Source organism: Eptatretus burgeri, chromosome 8 (assembly GCF_056783735.1).
Source record: "Eptatretus burgeri isolate ZD-2024b chromosome 8, Ebu_testis_v1, whole genome shotgun sequence".
NCBI classification, from domain to species: Eukaryota; Metazoa; Chordata; class Myxini; order Myxiniformes; family Myxinidae; genus Eptatretus; species Eptatretus burgeri.
The window spans coordinates 101,675,769-101,695,306 of NC_140968.1; the positions used below are offsets into that span (position 1 = coordinate 101,675,769).

Consider the following 19,538-nt stretch of genomic DNA (forward strand, 5'->3'; position numbering starts at 1 on the left):
GAAGGAAGACCCCAACCAGCTACATAGTTGCAAGCTGAATACAAGGTTTCTGAGCGTTTATATACTGTTTTTACCAAGACATCAGATGGAACTGAGTTGACTTCAAATAAAGCACATACAATGGTATTAGTCTGTCAAATGTCACATACAATGGTTTTGCTTTGTTCAAAGATTCCTCCTACAATGGCATACAATGGTTGGAGTTTGTTTTCTGATACAAGGGGAGGGGTGTGGGGGTGTGGGGGGAGTAAGAGAGAGTCATTGTTTCATTCTGCTGACTGCATGATCACAGGTCAAGAGTTTATTATCAGATATGACTTTACAAGAGGTTATTTGCACTCAAGGAAAGATTATGTGTGTGTTTTTCTTTCAAGCTCACTCAGCATGTATATTTTAGTTTTATCACTTTTCATGTCTATTTGCTCAACCAGTAAATTATTTCTAAACTCAGTTGATTGAATCATTTAAGCAAACAACGAAGTAAATTTTGATTCTTACATGATTATTGTATTACGTTTAATACTCCAGCTCCCACAGTTTCCCCCTTTTGTTATAACAGAGCAATCCTAACAGTTTGTTCTGGAACGACAAACCAACTAATAAACCAATGTCACCTGCAGGGTGACCCATATCTTGCCAAAAGGTGACCACGTGTGACTTCTTTAACGTCACACTGAGGTGAACAGAGCTGCTATCCACCAGGAGCGACTCCTTGAGGAATATCTGCCTACGAGAGATTCCGATGAGAATCGTTCTGCAGAGTAACCATGAAAAATATGCGTTTGCCTCATAACGTCACCAAATGACGTCATAATATCTCAAGCTTGACATATCGAGAAAGCACTCATCGAGGTGTTCAATTTGAGGTACTACACGATATGGTTCCTAAAACTTGAAAATTTGACCTGAGGCGCAAACCATGAAGGTCAAGGCCAATCGCCACCAAAAATTAATCAGCTGAGCGCCAGACCATGAACTATATTCCCATGAAGTTTGAAAACTATCCAATCAAAATGACAAAAAATAAGGGTTTCGTCGACTCCCCTGATTTGCGACAAAGTGACCTTGACCTTTGACCTTGACCTTCAAAATCTTATGCGCTGAAAGGGACCTCTATAGGCCTCTGATATGCGAAGTTACAAAAATTTCCAATTATAACTGTGCTCTGCAGAATTTTTTTACATGATTGCAGACAAACAAAAAAAAAGAGAAATTAAAAAAAATAAAAAAAACATAAAAGCTGACTAACATATCTTGCAAAAACTTTGTTTTGGCAAGATAAAAATCAACATTTGTCGTTTGGTTAGCGGCAGGCTCGTTTCCACCGCGTCACCCAGACTTGCGCTCTGTGGTGACTGAACAACCTGGCAAGTGGATGCAACACAACGCGGTGCCACCACCTCCCCTCCACGGAGTTTGGGGCGTCCAGGCGATTTTGGAAGGAAAGAACCCTGTGCATACTGAACATATTCATCCAAGAGGCAATCGCCTTTTCCATTGATACGAATCAAATTTTATTTGAAAAAACCGCTTGAATTCATTTTCCCCTGAAGTTTTAAAGGTATTTCTATCATTTCACATCTCTTTATTATAATCAACCATCTGCTTTTGGCTCTTTAGCAATCATTGGTGAATTCTTTCAACTGGGTTTTTGTCATTCACAAAGGCACAAGTGTCTGTACTTTCATATTTTCCAAAAGATTCCACCGTCACGGTGTCTCGACTTAATTTTATACTAAGTTCTTCATTTTCTGGATCTTCTGGATCTTCAGAGATGATTGGTCCAGGGAAACTTGATGTGCCACCACCATTGTGACTGTGGTAAATTTTCACACACACACACACACACACACACACACACACACACACACACACACACACACACACACACACACACACACACACACACACACACCGATCATTACTTTAATCATGATATGATGACAACAATAGCAATGATCAACATGTGGAGTATCCATGTTCCTCCTCCACCAAACACTTCCATTATCCAAGATACAAACCCTCCTTCCTTAAAATATCCATGTTTCTCTGCAGCTACCTTCCTTACGTGTTGTACCACGTCATGGACGTGTACCTTCAATAAAGCCTGGGGTTCTACAAGATTATTCATTCGCATCCTTATATCTATCCTTGTGCCAGTAATTTGTCCCTCAATGGTTACTTTGGGTCAAATATGTTTTGAGTCAAATATATTTTTCTTCCCCCTGAGATATTGACGCAAAATTTGTATCGGGGAGCGTGATCATCTTTTTCCCTTGTATCGAGGAAGTTACGTCTCACCCAATTCCAAGGTTAGTTCCAGTGCCAATAGTCAGTACATTTGTATCCCTCCTTTTTCCAGTTACTTGTTATCTCTCATACTTGCGCACTTACATCCCCTTTTGTCCCTCCTATTCTCGTTCGGACTGGATTAGCTTTTCTACAATCCAGGTACTGACATGTATCTACCCCTGAAAATGGGACTGCTGAGAGGGGCAGTCCATGCTTGGCGAAGTGGGGAAGCTGTGAGCAAACCCAACACTTGCTTTTGTTCATATTTTCAGCATGTTGTAAAGATATTGCAAACAAGATGTTCAATGGATGTTCAGTTATCCCTTCATATAACACTATGCCTCATTTCAGGCATACAGTGTCTACGTCCCCTGAATCCCGTGTGACATGGGGTGCATAATTACATTGAAGGGTCATACAGGTGTTTTTCCCATACGTGGCTATCTCATGCAATTGGTCCCTATGTTTTCCTCCTTCTTCTTTGCGTTCTCTGTCACGACCCATTCATCGTTTCCCCTTCTCTCAACCAACCAAACATTCTGTTCTCCATGACATTCTCATAATACCCTCACTGTCTGTTATCTTCCATATTATCCCAATTCTGCACGTGCTAATCAAGAGCACTGCGACATGTGTCAAAAACCTCCGGTAACGTTCTTCCCACTTGCAGATTTCCTTTCTTCTCTTTACAACTTCCTGTATGCTTTTTGCAATGAGATGTGTGAATCTTATCTTTGTACTTGATAACTGTGGTGGTGACCAATAATACCTGATGTGGTCCAGTCCAACGTGTCTTCAATGCATTCCTCCATCTGAACACCTTGATGTTCATACAGCGATCCGTCGCCAGGCTGGATGCTGTGGTGTTCCTCTGCAGCTGGTCTGCTCGTGCTTGTCTGACCTGTGAGTCAAACTCTTTGACAACCTTTGTTAATGCAGCACAAAAGTTAATATTTGTCTTGTCCATCATGTATATGTCCAAATGTTTTATAGACACTTTACGAGCGAACATTCCGTCCATTTCTCTGTGAAGACGGTTGAGTGTTCCCTTCATGACTCTTTTCGTTTCCTCATTGGTTGTTAACCCAGCGTTTCTCGAGTTCTCATCAGCTATTCGTTTCTTTCATCTCTGATGTCTTTCAACTTCAATATTCCATTCTTGACAGAGATGCAGTCCTGCTCGGTGGCGACACTCCTTCAAGTAGCGCCCAGAGCATGTGCCATACCTGCTATACCTCAGGTACGCCATCGACCAAGGTAGACCCTTCAGTCAGTACTATGTGGTATCATCCCTTTGTACCCTCCATTCTCTTTCAGGTGATACAAATTTCTGCCTCATTCCTGAAGCAAATACTGACTTGACAAACCCCCCACTTATATAATTATTGGCCCAATTTCCTTTGCTCTGTATCCTTTTGCAACAGTTAATGAAGCATGCGATGTTATATTCATGGATTGGTCCATCAAATAGGACTGTTATGTAAATTCTACCTCAAATCCAATCCAAATATCAGTTGTTGCAATTTTGAATTCCACATTCTGTAATTAATTTGCATAATTCACATTCCCTCATTCAAACATCATAGAATCCAATACAGTGCAGGGGTTCATTCCATTGTGCCATATTTCCATCGTGATGCCATACCCAATGTTCTATAACGGGAAATTTGTTTGTATTTCTGCCAAATTCTGCTCAGCCATCTCTCACATGGGCCCATTGTTATAATGAACAATGAATGTTGATCAATAGAAGTGACTTGAACAATCACCTCCATAAACCCGAAGGAACTCGCACAAGTTCAAATAGTGCAATTTGAGATACCATTTTTAAAAGTTCCTTTCAAACAAACTCATCAATATTCAGAAACCAATGCTATCAGACTGGGCATTCAATCAACGTCCATTCGAGAGGCGGAATGTACTTTGATGCCTTGTCAGTTTGCGAATATAACAGCATGAGTATTGATGTCCATTTATATATTATATTTGCATATTTGTTGGGCAATGATGAGCAACTTCATGAACGACACAACAATCTCGGCATCACCATTCGAATGCCAATTCTGCTCTTCAAAAGTGCTCCCCAATACCAGGCGATCCTCCAACATCCGTGTAGCCGTTGTGCCCGGCTGAGTTGCGGATGTATGATGTCCATAGGCACAGGCATAACCCTCAGATCCACAGCCGTAACACAGAGAAAATGGTTTTTCACCATCGTGAACGATTTAAATCATCACTCATTCACATTAACTCATTCAAACATGCCATGGTAACCATGGTGATCAGATACCTTGACCCATGGTTCATGGAGGAATACAAACAGCTGGAATCAGAAATGCAATGGCAAACCACCTTCTGTAATCTTTGCAGAGGTATAAACTCCAGTGCAGTCACCGGTTTGTCATGGCTTTCGCCTGGCATCCTCATCTGCCAGCATCCGCCCACTCAATGAGTGACCTGCACCTGCATAATCCTCCATGCAGCACCTTCCACCAAATCTAATAGTTTTTACCGTCAATTTTAAATCTTTTCTCCATCACACGAGGTACTCGTTTCTCTCGAAATTTGATATGAATACATTGGCTTCGACTTCAATAAGTTTCAATATCCTTCATCTGCAGACCTCTGTCCTGGTGCTTCACACGCAAGGCACCAAACATCCCGAATCATGCCTCACCAGGCAAGCAAGCAATTATTTGCACACCGGTCAATCACAAATTCCTGCTACAATCGACTGCAAAAACTCAGATCATAATACAGTGATACAACCTATCGTGCGAATACAACCGATCCATTGTTTATGCTCAAAGAATTGTCGGTTTTATCATTGTCAATGACAGAGCACTTTGTCAATGACAACAACAACAATCGAACAATTGTTTTAGTTTTTAATCCCACAACCAGATTCTCACAAGCAGGTCCCCACCTGTTCTTCCATCTGCTAAATCTCACACACACGGCCCAGGAAACAAGCACACTCACAGCAGGGTGTACTCCCACCCCGCCTCACTGTACGTGAACTGCTGTTGTTTACATTTCATTTAAGATTCATTCTTTTCCTTTTCTCGAAATCTAAAACTATATTCTTTTTAAATAAGATCTTATTATTCCAACGACGTTTGCACACTCTCCACTGAATCCTGAATGTTGACCTCACCCGTTTATGCTAAATCTGAAGATCAATTGTTCTTACAACCGACTTTGCATATACACACCACCCCCTGAACTCCTCCGGTTTTTCTTTTTGTTGTTGTTTTTTTACAGCCTTGTATCTTTCCTCAATTAATCTCAGGTGGGATTATTTCTGTTCTTAAATGAGTGTCATTGTTGCACTCTAGCATTATAACCTCTTTCGTTTTGTCCTTCCGGTGCGACATCCGGCCACGTGACTAATTCCTTGGGTTTCCGCCATATCCTGACTGGCAACACCGCTGTCATCAATCCCACCACATCCTCGTGGTTTCCTTTGTTACAAAACAATATTTGTTCAATGAATCCTTCTGGATTGTCATCATAATCTTTCATTTGCATTTTTATGGCTTGTAAATCACTCTGGTTCCTGCTCTCGCTTCTGCCGCTGTTGGGAGGAAAGCTATCGCCGACAATATTTTATGTACTTTTCAAAAAGTAGATTGTCGTCTTTCAAACTTCCTCTTATACTTGTGCTTTTCACTTGCTCCTCTCAAGGCTCTTTTTCAGCTCTCGAATCGACTGGTTTTCGAGTTGTTTTTTAATTTTTTTCTCTTTCAATCTTTCTCTTCTTAGATTTTCAATTCTATCCGGGTGAAATCTTTGCTTTTTCTGTTCTCTGTCCACAACTTCAGATCTTTTGAAGTTCTCGACCCGTATGTTTTGTTCATATACTCGGAATTTGACCTGCCAGGAGCGCATCCTGGTCTCCTATATTTTGTTGTTGATTCCCCATAACTGTTGTCAGCGTTTCCTTTTCGATCTCTTTAAACACTCGTCAGCGTTTTCTTCTCTTGAGTCGTTCTTTGCACCTGCTGGCGCTTTCCCTTGCTCTATCTCGTTCTTACCTCTCCTCAGTGTCCTTTGTAGCGATTAAACCCTTTGGCCACTTCTGCTTTCTACCAGCCCTCCGCGGCCCCTTCCTCGCCTAACCTCCCAAGTAAGGACTTGGCGATAATCCTGCACTTCCCGCCCTCTCGACTCGGTCACTCTTTATAACAATCCCACGTGTCCCGCCCTGCCAGACTCGGTGATCCTTTCAATACGTAAGGCCTCCGCTATTTTACACAACTTGACCATCTACGCAACGTACATCCACACTTTTATCGTAAACCTACCAGATGTTACCCTTATCTGAAGGAATAAACTTATTATTTTCTTAAAAATAAAATAAATAATTTTTTAAAATCCAAAAGTAAAATAAAATAAATATATGTCTTCTATCTTATCCAATAAACAGATCTGTATGTGTCCTTACCTTTCAAATTTTGGTTTGAAACCGAGCAACCTCGGTGGAGGTAGAGTTGCATGGACACATGGACACAAAAAGGGGTGCAAGTGATTAAGGTCTATGGAAGGTTTAATTACCTGTACTTCTGGAGACTGATGTTTATCTTTTTAAAATCTCGGATCAGCCGTCTGTAAGAGACTGATGTTTCATCTTACTTTCCTGGAGTGCTTGTACGACAGAGTGATGATGGATCTACTGCGAAGCATCACATCTTCTCCAGTGGCCATTCCTGAAACTTCTTCCTCTGCACCCACATCAACAAAAGGATGACAAAATCCCTCAATACCATTGTCCTCATCATCTCCATCATTATTAAGTCTTCCATCGCAATCCTGGAAATATTATATCCTATCAATTGGTTTCTGCATCTCAGTTGAATTTTTCTTCCTTCTTTTGCATTCAATTTCACATCTTTATTGTCTTCATCACAAGCTCCCACTGGATGATTCAAACAATTAATTTTAATGATCGTCCATGTCTACGCAATGACTGACACGTGTACAGTAACAGTCATGCCTGACTTCCACCAAATGGAAGGTTTGTTTGCTGATTGTCTGGATTCGAGTTCAGCAAAATATTTGTTTGTCTTCAACACTGTTTTGGCGCAGACAAAACGGGACATGATGCAGGTGAAGAACAGGTAGTTTAGACCATGTTTGGAAGAGTTTATAATGTACGATAAGAATCTTGGCAACTTACGTTCCAACTGGTACGATGGTTTCAGGTGAGCTGGACGAAGCACCTTCTGAGGGCCCTTTGGGAAATACAACACAAATATGAAAGATTAAACACATTGATATCTTCATCAGTTTGACAACTTGTTCAGAAAGGGCCACAGAAGGAAATGCATGGATGGAACAGGTAATCGTTGAAAAGGTGAATCGGGTGATCTCATCCAATCGAACGGAGGTGAAGTTCTTGTTCTATATTCTGCATGGGAATAACCATTTCTATAAGATACCTTCCCACAAAAATTATAATTACAATTATCTCCACAATTAATGATATTCTTCTTCATCGAAGGAAGTGTTAACAGCAATGTCTGTGAAAGACAAAGTGCCAAAATTGATTTCAACTTGATGTTTTGATCTTAGAGTTAGCTGTGTTTGCACTCTGTGTGTTCACCTGACCTGTCAAAAGGTATTGAAAAGTGCTCACCTGTTGAAGGTCTTGCATCGCATTTGCTTCTGCTGTTGCAGCCATTCGTCATGGTGAGGTTTCCGTTGAGGATGCAGCCAATGAGAAACGTAAGTTGGTGATTAATTGCTTTTGATCAACAATGAGACCCCACCATGGTTTTCTGAAGCTTTGGTGTCTTCACTCCAAAAGTTTAGGTTCGTGTTCTGATGAAATGTAAAATGTCCATCAGGAGTGAAATTCCCTATCCTTGACTGGAGTTTCCAAAAAAGGTTTCGGTTATGGCTCCGATATGATCTCAGGTAAATTCACTTGTTTGGAAGAGACCGTGTGTTGATGGAAATAGTTTTCAATAGAATATACTGTCTTTCTTTTATAGTGTGGAGCATGAGGAGACTGTATCATGTGAGATGGGACATGAGGAGGGACGGTGGTGATCTTTGGAGATGAGGCGGGAGGTCCTCATCTACGGAGATGAGGGTTGTCCTTGGGCTTCTTCAGGAGGATGACTTTGTCTCCTCTGATGGTGTATTGCCCATTTGGATCACTTTCTCTCTTTTTGTCAAGTTCACTCAGCAGCAACTCTTGTTTTTCTCTTTGGAGCTGAGTGTAGTCTGGAGTGATAAATATATTTCTTGTCCACAGAGAGGGATCATTCAAATTCCGGATCTTCTTATTATTCGTAAGAACCTGATTCCTGTCAGACTCGCATCTGAAAACAACTTTTATGGGTCTGGAGCTGTTCTCAACATAGCGTCCAATGCGGAAAGTCCGTTCAGGCTCGATGTCCAGGTTCATGGCTTTTATTAATTTTGCCACAGCCTCCGTATCATGTTCACCTTTTCCCTCCTTCACTCCACGGAACATGAGGTTGTTTTTGCGCCTTTCAATTTCCGCTCCTTCGTCCTTGAGAAACTCAGATTGAGAAGAATGTTGTGGCTCCCGTTTGGGTGGCAGCCGATGAACATCGTGCTGCTTCTGCTGACGTAACCTGACTTCACGTTGAGGCTTCGGTTGTTTTTTGAGGACATCACTGTACAGTTGTTGCTGCTGTTGCTCGTCATCACTGTGAGGGTTCGGTTCAGTCGGTGGCAGCAAACCAACATTGCCCTCTTTCTGCTGTTGCTGCTGCAGCTCGTCATTCGTTCCAAGCATTTCTTCCTCGTTTTTCTCGGCAAGCTTTCCTGTATTTTTTACTTCGGTCTCTATTTCCAAGACCTCCTTCTCCCTTCCCTCCACATTATTTTTTCTGTCCCTCATCTCTTTCTCTCTCACCGTTAACATGAACTCTTTCAGTTTCCATTTAACTTCACATTGTATTCGTTGTTCCTTGTGTTCTCTCTCTCGAACACGAATCTCTTCCTCGTTTTTCTCAGCAAGCTTTCCTGTATTTTTTACTTCGGTCTCTCTTTCCAAGACCTCCTTCTCCCTTCCCTCCACATTATTTTTTCTGTCCCTCATCTCTTTCTCTCTTACCGTTAACATGAACTCTTTCAGTTCCCATTTAATTTCACATTGTTTTCGTTCTTCCTGGTGTTCTCTCTCTCGAACACGAATCTCTTCCTCCAATTTACGCAGCCTGCACTCTCCATCGTTGAGCTCCTCTCCTTTTTCGTGCATACGAATCTGCCGTTTATATATCTCCTCGTCTTTCCCATTCATTAATGCTTCAAACGCACCTTGTCGCTCCAGCTCCTCTTCTTTACCTCTCTGCAGGTGTTGCTCCTGCTGCTGCACACGTTTCTTCCAGTTCTGAATCTCGAACATTCTATTTTCCACAACCAGCATTTTCTGGTTAAGTTCTTTATTTTTGCGTTTGATCCACATTCGGACTTGGAATTGGTCTTTGGTTCGTGCGGATTCTTCTTTCTTTCTCATCCTGAGCTTTTCTTCATTTTTCCTTTGTTCTTCCTCATTTTTCCTCCACTGTTCATTTATCTTTCTCTGTTCTTTTTCATTTTTCTGCCTCTGCTGTTCCTCCTCTCCTTTCTTCCGGTCCTTTTCCTCCTTTTGCCATAACTCTTTTTCCAGTTTCCATTGCACGTCCTTTTCCATCAACTCATGTTCCATTTCCTGCACAAACTTCTCTCTTTGTACAAGATTTCTTTCATTTTCGACCAACCGAGCCTCATATTCCTGAAGCTTTTCTTCCTCTGCTCGTAAAACCTTTTCTTTCTCTTTTTGATATTCTTCCTCTTGTTCATCATCACCAAAGTTCTGTTTTGCTGTGAACTCCATTTTGTCAGTAATTTCCAGAACTTCCTTTCCCTCTGCTTTCTGAATCTCAAGGGGTTCGGTTTCCCGAACCTCCGTGACCAACGGTGGATTAAGTTTTGATTCATTTTTCCGTTTCACTTTGCGTCGACATCGTAAACTGCAACAAAACAAACAAACATTTTCAGTTCAAGCTTAAATGAAGTTTTTCATCACATGAAAAGTATTGAACACATGGTTTTGTAAAGCATAAACAAACATGTTCCACGAGTGTTACAATTCTGGAGGATACGGAATATGGAGCATGCAGATGTAACTTAAACAATGTCCGGAGGAGCGGTGTGGAACGATGAATCACACTTGATTATTTGAAGAATCTCATGTAATGGTCGAGGATGTTTGGCATTTGTTTTTGCTGAAGAAGGAAATTGTGACTTTTTTGTAAATCAAGCCTTACTTTGCTGGAATTCCACTGGTAACATTTTGTCATGACGTCATTTGGTGGGTATCTTGGGTTTTTAAAATACCTGCCGTTTCATAAGGATTTTTTCCCACAACTTTGATATTGACCAACAAACTATTCCTTGGAAATCAACACTTAGTAGCTGGAGTTTTCGTTTATATTGACAAGAAATGTTAAATGAGTCACCTTTAAGAGTCTTCCTTAAAACATCATTGTCAGTTTGTGTGAACATAAAATCCAGTCAGAGGTTTCAACTTGTGTCACATTCGTGGAACATCATTCATATCATCACGTGCTGTGTATAAAGAAATTAAATTACATCACTTATACTTCATCGATGAAGATAATGGTAAATGGACTTTTTTAGAATATTCACCATGGATCAAGTTATCAAAGAAAGAAGTGTGAGAAAGAAAGAGCTGTGTGAGAAGAAAGTATCACTCAGTAAATCGCAAGAACGATGAGGAAACTGTGTTAAAAATTAACAAAATACGGAGGCAACAAGGAACAAGCATTTGGTGAATTGGGAAATGTTCTGTTTACACATTCAATAACAAAATCAATCTGAATATCAAGGAAATCATCACGTGGAATCTATCCACGTCTGGTTATCCTTCATTATTTCAGATAGATTGTTCTTACAAAAACAAAGAGCTCGTTGTTCTATCACTTGAATCATCATCAACTTCTCATGTTTCACTTTATGTTATGGGAAACATGATGGCATCCACAAAAGAGCTCCCGTTCAACAAACCAATAACAGAATTAAACTCTTCTTGTATTGCCAGACAGATACTGATGAAAAGCTTGTTGATACTTAAAACAGAAAGAACCTTCAAGGAATCAGCATTTGAAACTTTTCCAAAGTCTGCACAGAACAGGCAGATTATGACAATCCAGAATTTGTGTGAGTTGGACAAAGGCTGCTTTGATTTGGAGTAGACAAGCTGAAAGCGAAGAAAGCCACTTTACACAGAGATTGACATTAAAAAACCAAGTCACATGGATAAAACCGAGTCACCTGGATAAAACCGAGTCACCTGGATAAAACTGAGTCACCTGGATAAAACTGAGTCACCTGGATAAAACTGAGTCACCTGGATAAAACTGAGTCACCTGGATAAAACTGAGTCACCTGGATAAAACTGAGTCACCTGGATAAAACTGAGTCACCTGGATCGAGATGAAAGAAGAAGCAAACTTGCTGTTCCTTCACAAGACAATTTCACTGACAAAGAGGACGACCCAGTGCTTCAGAATCTATTAAATATACTGGTTTCAACAGCACAGTGTTTGTCAAATCAAAATGTGTATTTTGTCAACGAATCACAGATGAGGAAGAGCCCAAAGTACATGAAAAACTCCAGAAGGGACAATTCCTGGTAACATGGGAGGAAACAATCCAATTAATTGTAAACAGCAGTCATTATGATGCCTGGAAAGTTCGGCTTGCCGACATGCTGTCTTCTGGAGATTCACCGTCTCGTCTTCTGGAGATTCACTGTCTCATCCTCTGGAGATTTCTGTCTTCTGGAGATTCACTGTCTCATCCTCTGGAGATTTCTGTCTTCTGGAGATTCACTGTCTCATCCTCTGGAGATTCACTGTCTCATCCTCTGGAGATTTCTGTCTTCTGGAGATTTCTGTCTCGTGACGTTTTGAACACTGCACGTCCTGCTTCACAAAAAACTGGGAAAAGCACATTCAGCGTCCATGTTATGAAGTGAAAACTCTTGAAAACAGGGTACGAATCATCCAGCCTTCAGTGAGTGTTGCATTTATTGCCACAGACTAAAAGTTCTTCAGTGTTCTGCAAGACCAAGTTGATGAGGGGCAGTATATCGACATTGCTGAATTGCAGAAGTGCAGATTTTTCATGAATTACAAGACAGACTGCTGAAACTTTTGCAGGTTTTTTTTGACACACAGGTTAGTGAATACACAACTCTAATTACAAACAGCTTCCCAAAGTGAAGGCTTTCCAAAGTTCCACCGGACCTGCAAATGACCAATGAGGTATTGACACCAAATTTAACTTGATTAATGCAGCAAAAGTGGGTTTGTTCATGGCAGCCATTTTGAAATCCAAGATGGTCACCATCCAGAACTTTGAGAAAATTTTAACTTCTTTGCATGACAAATGTGGGTATTGCCACCAAAATAGACTTCATATGACATTCAAAGCCCAAGTTGTTGGGAAATTTGGTGTAACATGGTGGCCATCTTGAAATTCAAAATGGCCCCAGAACATTGGATGAAAAAAATGTTACCAATGGATTTTGGACACCTTATCATCCCTTCCAACAATTAAACAACACATTCCATTTGCAAGAAAAAAAATTCTCGTCCTTTTTAATCCAACATATCATCGTACACAATAAACTCTCTCCAAATATCTGAGCGATCTTGTTCTCTCGTGGATGAAGGTATGATAGATATTGATGAATAAGTCACTTGTGTTCTTTACCAGTGAATGCAGAGCTTTCTTTTGGGGCTCCCCTTGTTGTTGAACCAACATGACGGATCAAATGTGATTACAACATAAAATAAAAGGAAGGAAATCACGATGAACGCGACGTCGCGAACCACAGACATCCCTCCATCCTCAACAGCATCATTCTGGTAAACCTGTGGAAATAGACAAGGGCAGGGGAAGGAGGAATGTTTATTTTTCATTTAAAATTAACTAAACAATGTTTTTACAAATATTTTACAAAATCTAAAAGTTCATGACAAAATAAGAACAACATGATCTTGATATTTTTAAAACACAAACACGATGGCTCATGGAATGGTCGAGAGTTGACTCGTTTATGTAATAACCGAGTGATGATGAGAGAGGAGATTCGAAGGGCATGGAGGTAAAGCATTCTGGGACGAGTGTTTGATAATCCACTTGCTTGATGTATGTATTGTTGCGGATTCGCGCCCGCCGGCGTGCGAACGGCCACGTAACTCGAATCGCGGCACGTCGCCCACCGGACGGACAATCCAGTCGTGACCCTCTCGGACTAACGCCGGGAACTAGTCACGGGTGGACCTTTCGGCCTCACCACGATCGTGCCAATCGGCCCCTCGCGTGGGATAGGGTTGCTCGCCAAATTCGACCTTCCTAAGTACCCACACGGAGGGTAGACCGGGCGATCGCACCTCGCCGCAGGTCGACTTCGGACACGGGCCACTTTAAGCGACCCGTTCCGTACTATCGGGATAACCGAGCGGTGTTATCGTCGGCCTCGACGGTTCGATTAATTATCGGGCTTTTTAGCCCACGACCAACCCTTTACGTGAAGTAAGATGGAGATTCAATAGAGGAAAAGATGAAGCGAAACGGGAAAACAGTTCAACATGAAGCACATTTATTTCGCGATGAACGGAAAGCACACGTATACAATTACACCAAAAGCAAATGTAAAAGAAGAAGAAACACACAATAATCCACAAAAAGCAAATGTAAAAGCGAGACACAATGCAGAGCGAACTGACTACTGAGCACACGGCAACACTTATACAGTTTTACTTCACAGACGGCGCCGACAACACATATACTCAAAGCAAAAGAAAAGGACCACCCTCAAGGATGAGGGGGGCAGGCGGGCCTGGGGCCGAGACCGCGTCGGGCCTACCTGTCTGGTGATGAGCCACAAAATGGCGCTGGCGCCCCGACTCCGCGGGCCTCGCTGGGACTGCCTGGTATGGGGTGGGGACGGGGCCCCCTTCTCGCACTATCTCAGCGCGGGGGGAAACAGGAGGGGGTTGTTGATGCTCGGGGGGGGGGTGGATATCTCCCTGTTTCGGGTCCCGCGACGAGCGTCTCCACCACGACCTCGGTCGCGCCGCCGGCCTCTCCCTCCGCAGCTCCCCGACTCCGACACGAGCACCCCCTCGACCACCTTCGCCGCCACCACCTCTCCACAGCTCCGTCCAACCGCCCTCTCCGTCTCCTCTCTTGACTCGTCCCAACTCTTCACTGGCTCCGAACTCTTCACTCTCTCCCCTCCGAACTCTTTAACTGCCTTGACTGACGAACGCAGCCCCTTATATACCCCGTGGCCTCGCTCCTTCACCTTCGACCCTTTACCTCCGACCCTTCACCTCTAACTGGCTCCCCATTGGACCGAGGAAAAGTGGGCGTGAATGCTTTTTGATCCATGAATTTGCATATAGCGACCACACTCCAACGCCCCTGGAGGCGGGGCCAAATCGCCCCACGCTCGCCGATAGGACGGAACAGAAGTGGGCGTGAGTCGTTTTTGATCCGTTTTCCTCGGAAAGGCCGGCGCTTTTGCACCCCTGCTCGGTGCGCGCCCTGCACGAGTCCAGTATCGGTGCCCACAAGCGGCGTGGGAATGACGGTGATGCGATGGTTACGAGGGCGAGTTGTGACGGTAAAGGTCGTGGCTGTTGTTGTGAAGCGGCGTTGCGGTTGGTGGTTGTTGTGTGATGGCTGTTGAGACGTGGTTGGTGGTGGTAGTAATGGTAGTAATGGCGGCTGGTCCAAAATAAAGATAGTAAAGAAAAACGGCTATCCTGAAGGGTCGCAGCCCGCATGAATCACATTTATTCCCTCTAAACAACGGGTTTGGGCCTAACTACACATATACTTACAGAGATATCTCACCTAAGGGACCTGAATGGTGGTTTGCGAATTTCGTCAACCACAACAGTATTTTAGACTATCAAACACTACCTGTCACTTCACTGATGGGAATTGTAATGTACTGAATGGAAGATGCTAAGCAGGCAGACACGAGCGGAGGAACAGTCGAAGCATAAAGAACACGAAGGACTTCGGTATAATAATCATGAAATTATTCGGTATAATGATATAAATCGGTATAATGATAAGTTGGGACAAAATAGGGGGCAGAGGGAGGGTGGAGGGGAGAGCAAGGAGGGGTGTGGGAGCAAGGAGGAAAGCAGAGAGAGGAGGGGTGGAGGAAGTGACGGCACCGTGAGGTGAGAAGAATGGAAGGCACACGTGTGGTGGAGCATTAATTCCGATTCATAGTCTCATCAAAATGATTTTCCATTTTATACGAGAAATACTGCTTGGAGACCAACACCACTCGGACATGTCCAGAGGAAAACACCGCTTGGAGACAAACACCGCTTGGAGACAAACAGCGCTCAGAGAAATCCAGAGACAAACAATGCCCGGTCGTGTCCGGATCCAAGCTGTCTGGAGACACTCGCCACCCAGCCATGTCCGGAGATAAATACAACACTGGCAAGTCTGGATACAAACACCGCTCAGAGGTAACCACTGGCCGGACACAACAGAGAGAGAGAGAGAGAGAGAGAGAGAGAGAGAGAGAGAGAGAGAGAGAGAGAGAGAGAGAGAGAGAGAGAGAGAGAGAGAGAGAGAGAGAGAGAGAGAGAGAGAGAGAGAGAGAGAGAGAGAGAGAGAGAGAGAGAGAGAGAGAGAGAGAGAGAGAGAGAGAGAGAGAGAGAGACAGAGAGAGAGAGAGAGAGAGAGAAAGAAAGAACGAGAACAATGGAGAGGGATATGGAAGGAGGGTGCTGCACTGTATGAGGAGGGGAGGAGTGTGGATGGGACAAAGAAAGAGTGACAGAGAGGGGTGTTGAGGTTGGGGAGTCAGACGTGAGAATGTTTTGCTTTTGAACAACACACACACACACACACACACACACACACACACACACACACACACACACACACACACACACACACACACACACACACACACACACACACACACACACACACACACACACACACACACACGGCCAATATCACCAATTTTTTGGTGATCACCTGATTGGAGTCGGTGTGATTACTGATTACAGTACGCACTGTATACAACCCAAAAACCTTGAGTTGCTTTCAGCCTTGTTATGGGAGAATTTCAATCAACAAATTATGAAAACAACATTGTATGATAGATGTTTCAAGATGATGAATGTACTTGTGATATGATAAAAAGTGAAGTCGACGACAAGGATGTAAATCTGTGTATTCCCTTTTCTGACATGTTGTGTTTCCTGTCAGGAATCACTTGGTGAATTGAAATTAAATTCAAACTTTGATCTGAACTCGATGGGACGGCCCATCATGCTCTGATTGGTCAAACTTGTAAAAACAACACACCCCTCACTCCAAGACCAACCAACTCCCCCCATTTTAAATCCTCCCAACGATCCTGATTTACCAAGCTGAAAAGAAAGTGACTCCGATCGTGTTGTTTACCTTCCCCAAGTACAATACTTTATTTTTCACAATCCCCACTTACCTGCTGTGATGGACGGGACACTCCACTTCCGAGGATGTTGAGCACAAACAGCACGATGGGAAACAACATGGCTGGTGCACGGCTCTCCACGAACTGAAGATTTAATGATACCGCCCTGTCTAAAGAGTTCTCTATTGTTGCAGTTCTTATTGTGATGTCACAATGGACTGTGGCCACGCCCCCTTCCCTCGTCTCCATTGGTATCTCAACCAAGATATAATTATATATTTTTGTTCCGAATAACCTCTTCCGGTGAAAACCACGTGACCCAAGGTTGATGAACAACACGAGTCCTTTCTCTTTCAAATCTTTCACCCCAATGAGAACAGGATTTAAAACGTTCATTTTTATCAGTTGGGATTCTCTTGAGAAACCCTGCACAACAGATGTGTGTTTATTTAATTAATATTATTCATGATAACCCTTGTTATAAAGTCGCTGACATCGTGAGTAATCGGAAATCTGATTATTTATTATTACAGCGCATGCGCTGTATGCAACTGCATCGAGTTTGAAATGTCCCCGGTGGCCACCACGTCTCCGGTGTCCCCCTCCCCCCCCATACCCCCACATGCCTCAAGACAGCCAATCACGGCCGTCCGCTAGATGGCAGTCCGTGTCCGAGACTGAAATGGCGAAAATTTCCGGAAATACCCGAATATTTCAATGGAAATTTGTGAAACCAATGTGTTATGTATGTGAAAACCATTGAATGTATTGCTTGACGGAAAAAAAACCAAGAAACGCTTCCCTCTCATATTCGAACGAAAGAAAGACGTCATTTCCGCTCACCATGGCATTTCGCGCCGAACGATGAAAGCTAAGTTTTTCTTTTGCCATCGTTCTTTTTAATGGCGAACGCAGTGAGCTTCATACTTAATGTGTGCACTTGAGAGAATAGGAAACAACAACAACAACAACACAATACCATGGCAATTTGGAATCCGTGTCGTTGGGTGTGACCCTTTTCCTTCTGTTTTTTTTTTTTGCTTCTGGTTATTTTTTCTTTCTGGTTTTTGTCATGGGGAATGATGCATGCCGGGAGATAAAGGCATCGTCGGAGACATGAAAGACCCAAGTAATATCAGACATGGTGTATATTTCCTCCACTGATTTTAATAAAGATATCTCTCGCATCATCAAAAAATAATTTAGTCATGATTTACATTATTTGATCGCTGATCCCGAATCCAGGCCGAAGCAACTGGAAATTGCGTATTCTGTTGTGAACAATTTATAGGTAAAGTCAGAAGTGAATGGAAGAAGAATACTACGTTCACTTCTCGTATTAATTTTTTTAGATGAAATCCTGTTCTTGGTGGTGTAGTTGTCGTTGTGAAGGTAATGTTGATGTAATATTTATTTTTTCAGATGAGATCCTATTCTTGGCGGTGTGGTTGTTGTTGTGAAGGTTATGTTGAGGTATTATTTATTTTTTCAGATGAGATCCTGTTCTTGGCGGTATCGTTGTCATTGTGAAGGTAATGTTGAGGTAATATTTATTTTTTCAGATGAGATCGTGTTCTTGGCGGTGTAGTTGTTGTTGTGAAGGTGATGTTGAGGTAATATTTATTTTTTCAGATGAGATCCTTTTCTTGGCGGTGTAGTTGTCATTGTGAAGGTGATGTTGAGGTAATATTTATTTTTTCAGATGAGATCGTGTTCTTGGCGGTGTAGTTGTTGTTGTGAAGGTGATGTTGAGGTAATATTTATTTTTTCAGATGAGATCCTTTTCTTGGCGGTGTAGTTGTCATTGTGAAGGTGATGTTGAGGTAATATTTATTTTTTCAGATGAGATCGTGTTCTTGGCGGTGTAGTTGTTGTTGTGAAGGTGATGTTGAGGTAATATTTATTTTTTCAGATGAGATCCTTTTCTTGGCGGTGTAGTTGTCATTGTGAAGGTGATGTTGAGGTAATATTTATTTTTTCAGATGAGATCCTGTTCTTGGCGGTGTCGTTGTCGTTGTGAAGGTAATGTTGAGGAAATATTTATTTTTTCAGATGAGATTGTGTTCTTGGTGGTGTAGTTGTCGTTGTGAAGGTTATGTTGAGGTAATATTTATTTTTTCAGATGAGATCCTGTTCAAGGCGGTGTAGTTGTCGTTGTGAAGGTAATGTTGAGGTAATATTTATTTTTCAGATGAAATCCTGTTCAAGGCGGTGTAGTTGTCGTTGTGAAGGTTATGTTGAGGTAATATTTATTTTTTCAGATGAGATCGTGTTCTTGGCGGTGTCGTTGTCGTTGTGAAGGTAATGTTTGGGTAATATTTATGTTTTCATCGCAAAAAGACTTTAATTTGAAATATTTAAGAAGCGAATGGAAGACCAGGTCAGGTTGGGAAGACCAGGTCACCAGCGGTGCGTCATTTGGGAATGTCAAGATCTCGGACCTTGACTTTGCAGATGATGCAGTCATCTTTGCGGAGACTTTAGACATCCTCTTGGGGGCCCTCGAGGTGCTGAATGAGGAGTCGGAGCCGTTGGGATTACAGGTTTCTTGGGTCAAAACTAAGATCCAGGCTTTCGGTGACATCTTGGATGCTGCTGTCCTGTCTGTGTCTGTTTGTGGTGAGGATGTTGAGGTCGTGGAGAGATTCACTTACCTTGGCAGTGATATTCATGTCTCTGCTGGCTGCGAGTCACAGGTCAATAGACGTCTGGGTCGGGCCTGGGGAGTCATGGATTCACTGGATCATGG

At 42.6% G+C, this 19,538-nt stretch overlaps 1 protein-coding gene and 1 long non-coding RNA gene across 5 annotated transcripts in view; one reads left to right on the forward strand and one right to left on the reverse strand.

The window, feature by feature from the left end:
* LOC147022430 (uncharacterized) overlaps nt 1–19,538 on the forward strand; it is a 61,512-nt gene that overhangs the window by 10,782 nt on the left and 31,192 nt on the right. For 3 of the 4 annotated variants that reach the window (XR_015061250.1, XR_015061248.1, XR_015061249.1), the window contains one exon: nt 13,057–13,208. The exons of the other annotated variant lie outside the window; for it this stretch is intronic. This is a non-coding gene — a long non-coding RNA (uncharacterized LOC147022430). The remainder of the gene's footprint in view (nt 1–13,056; nt 13,209–19,538) is intronic. 4 annotated transcript variants of the gene reach the window in all.
* Nucleotides 1,144–19,538, reverse strand: LOC147022431 (uncharacterized). The gene is made up of 6 exons (XM_085893312.1): nt 19,444–19,538; nt 13,054–13,214; nt 7,931–10,283; nt 7,472–7,526; nt 3,062–7,016; nt 1,144–1,816 (listed from the first exon to the last, which is right to left on the reverse strand). The coding sequence occupies exons 1-3, from the start codon at nt 19,459–19,461 to the stop codon at nt 8,372–8,374; spliced, it is 2,091 nt and encodes a 696-aa protein (XP_085749438.1). The 5' UTR covers nt 19,462–19,538; the 3' UTR covers nt 1,144–1,816; nt 3,062–7,016; nt 7,472–7,526; nt 7,931–8,371.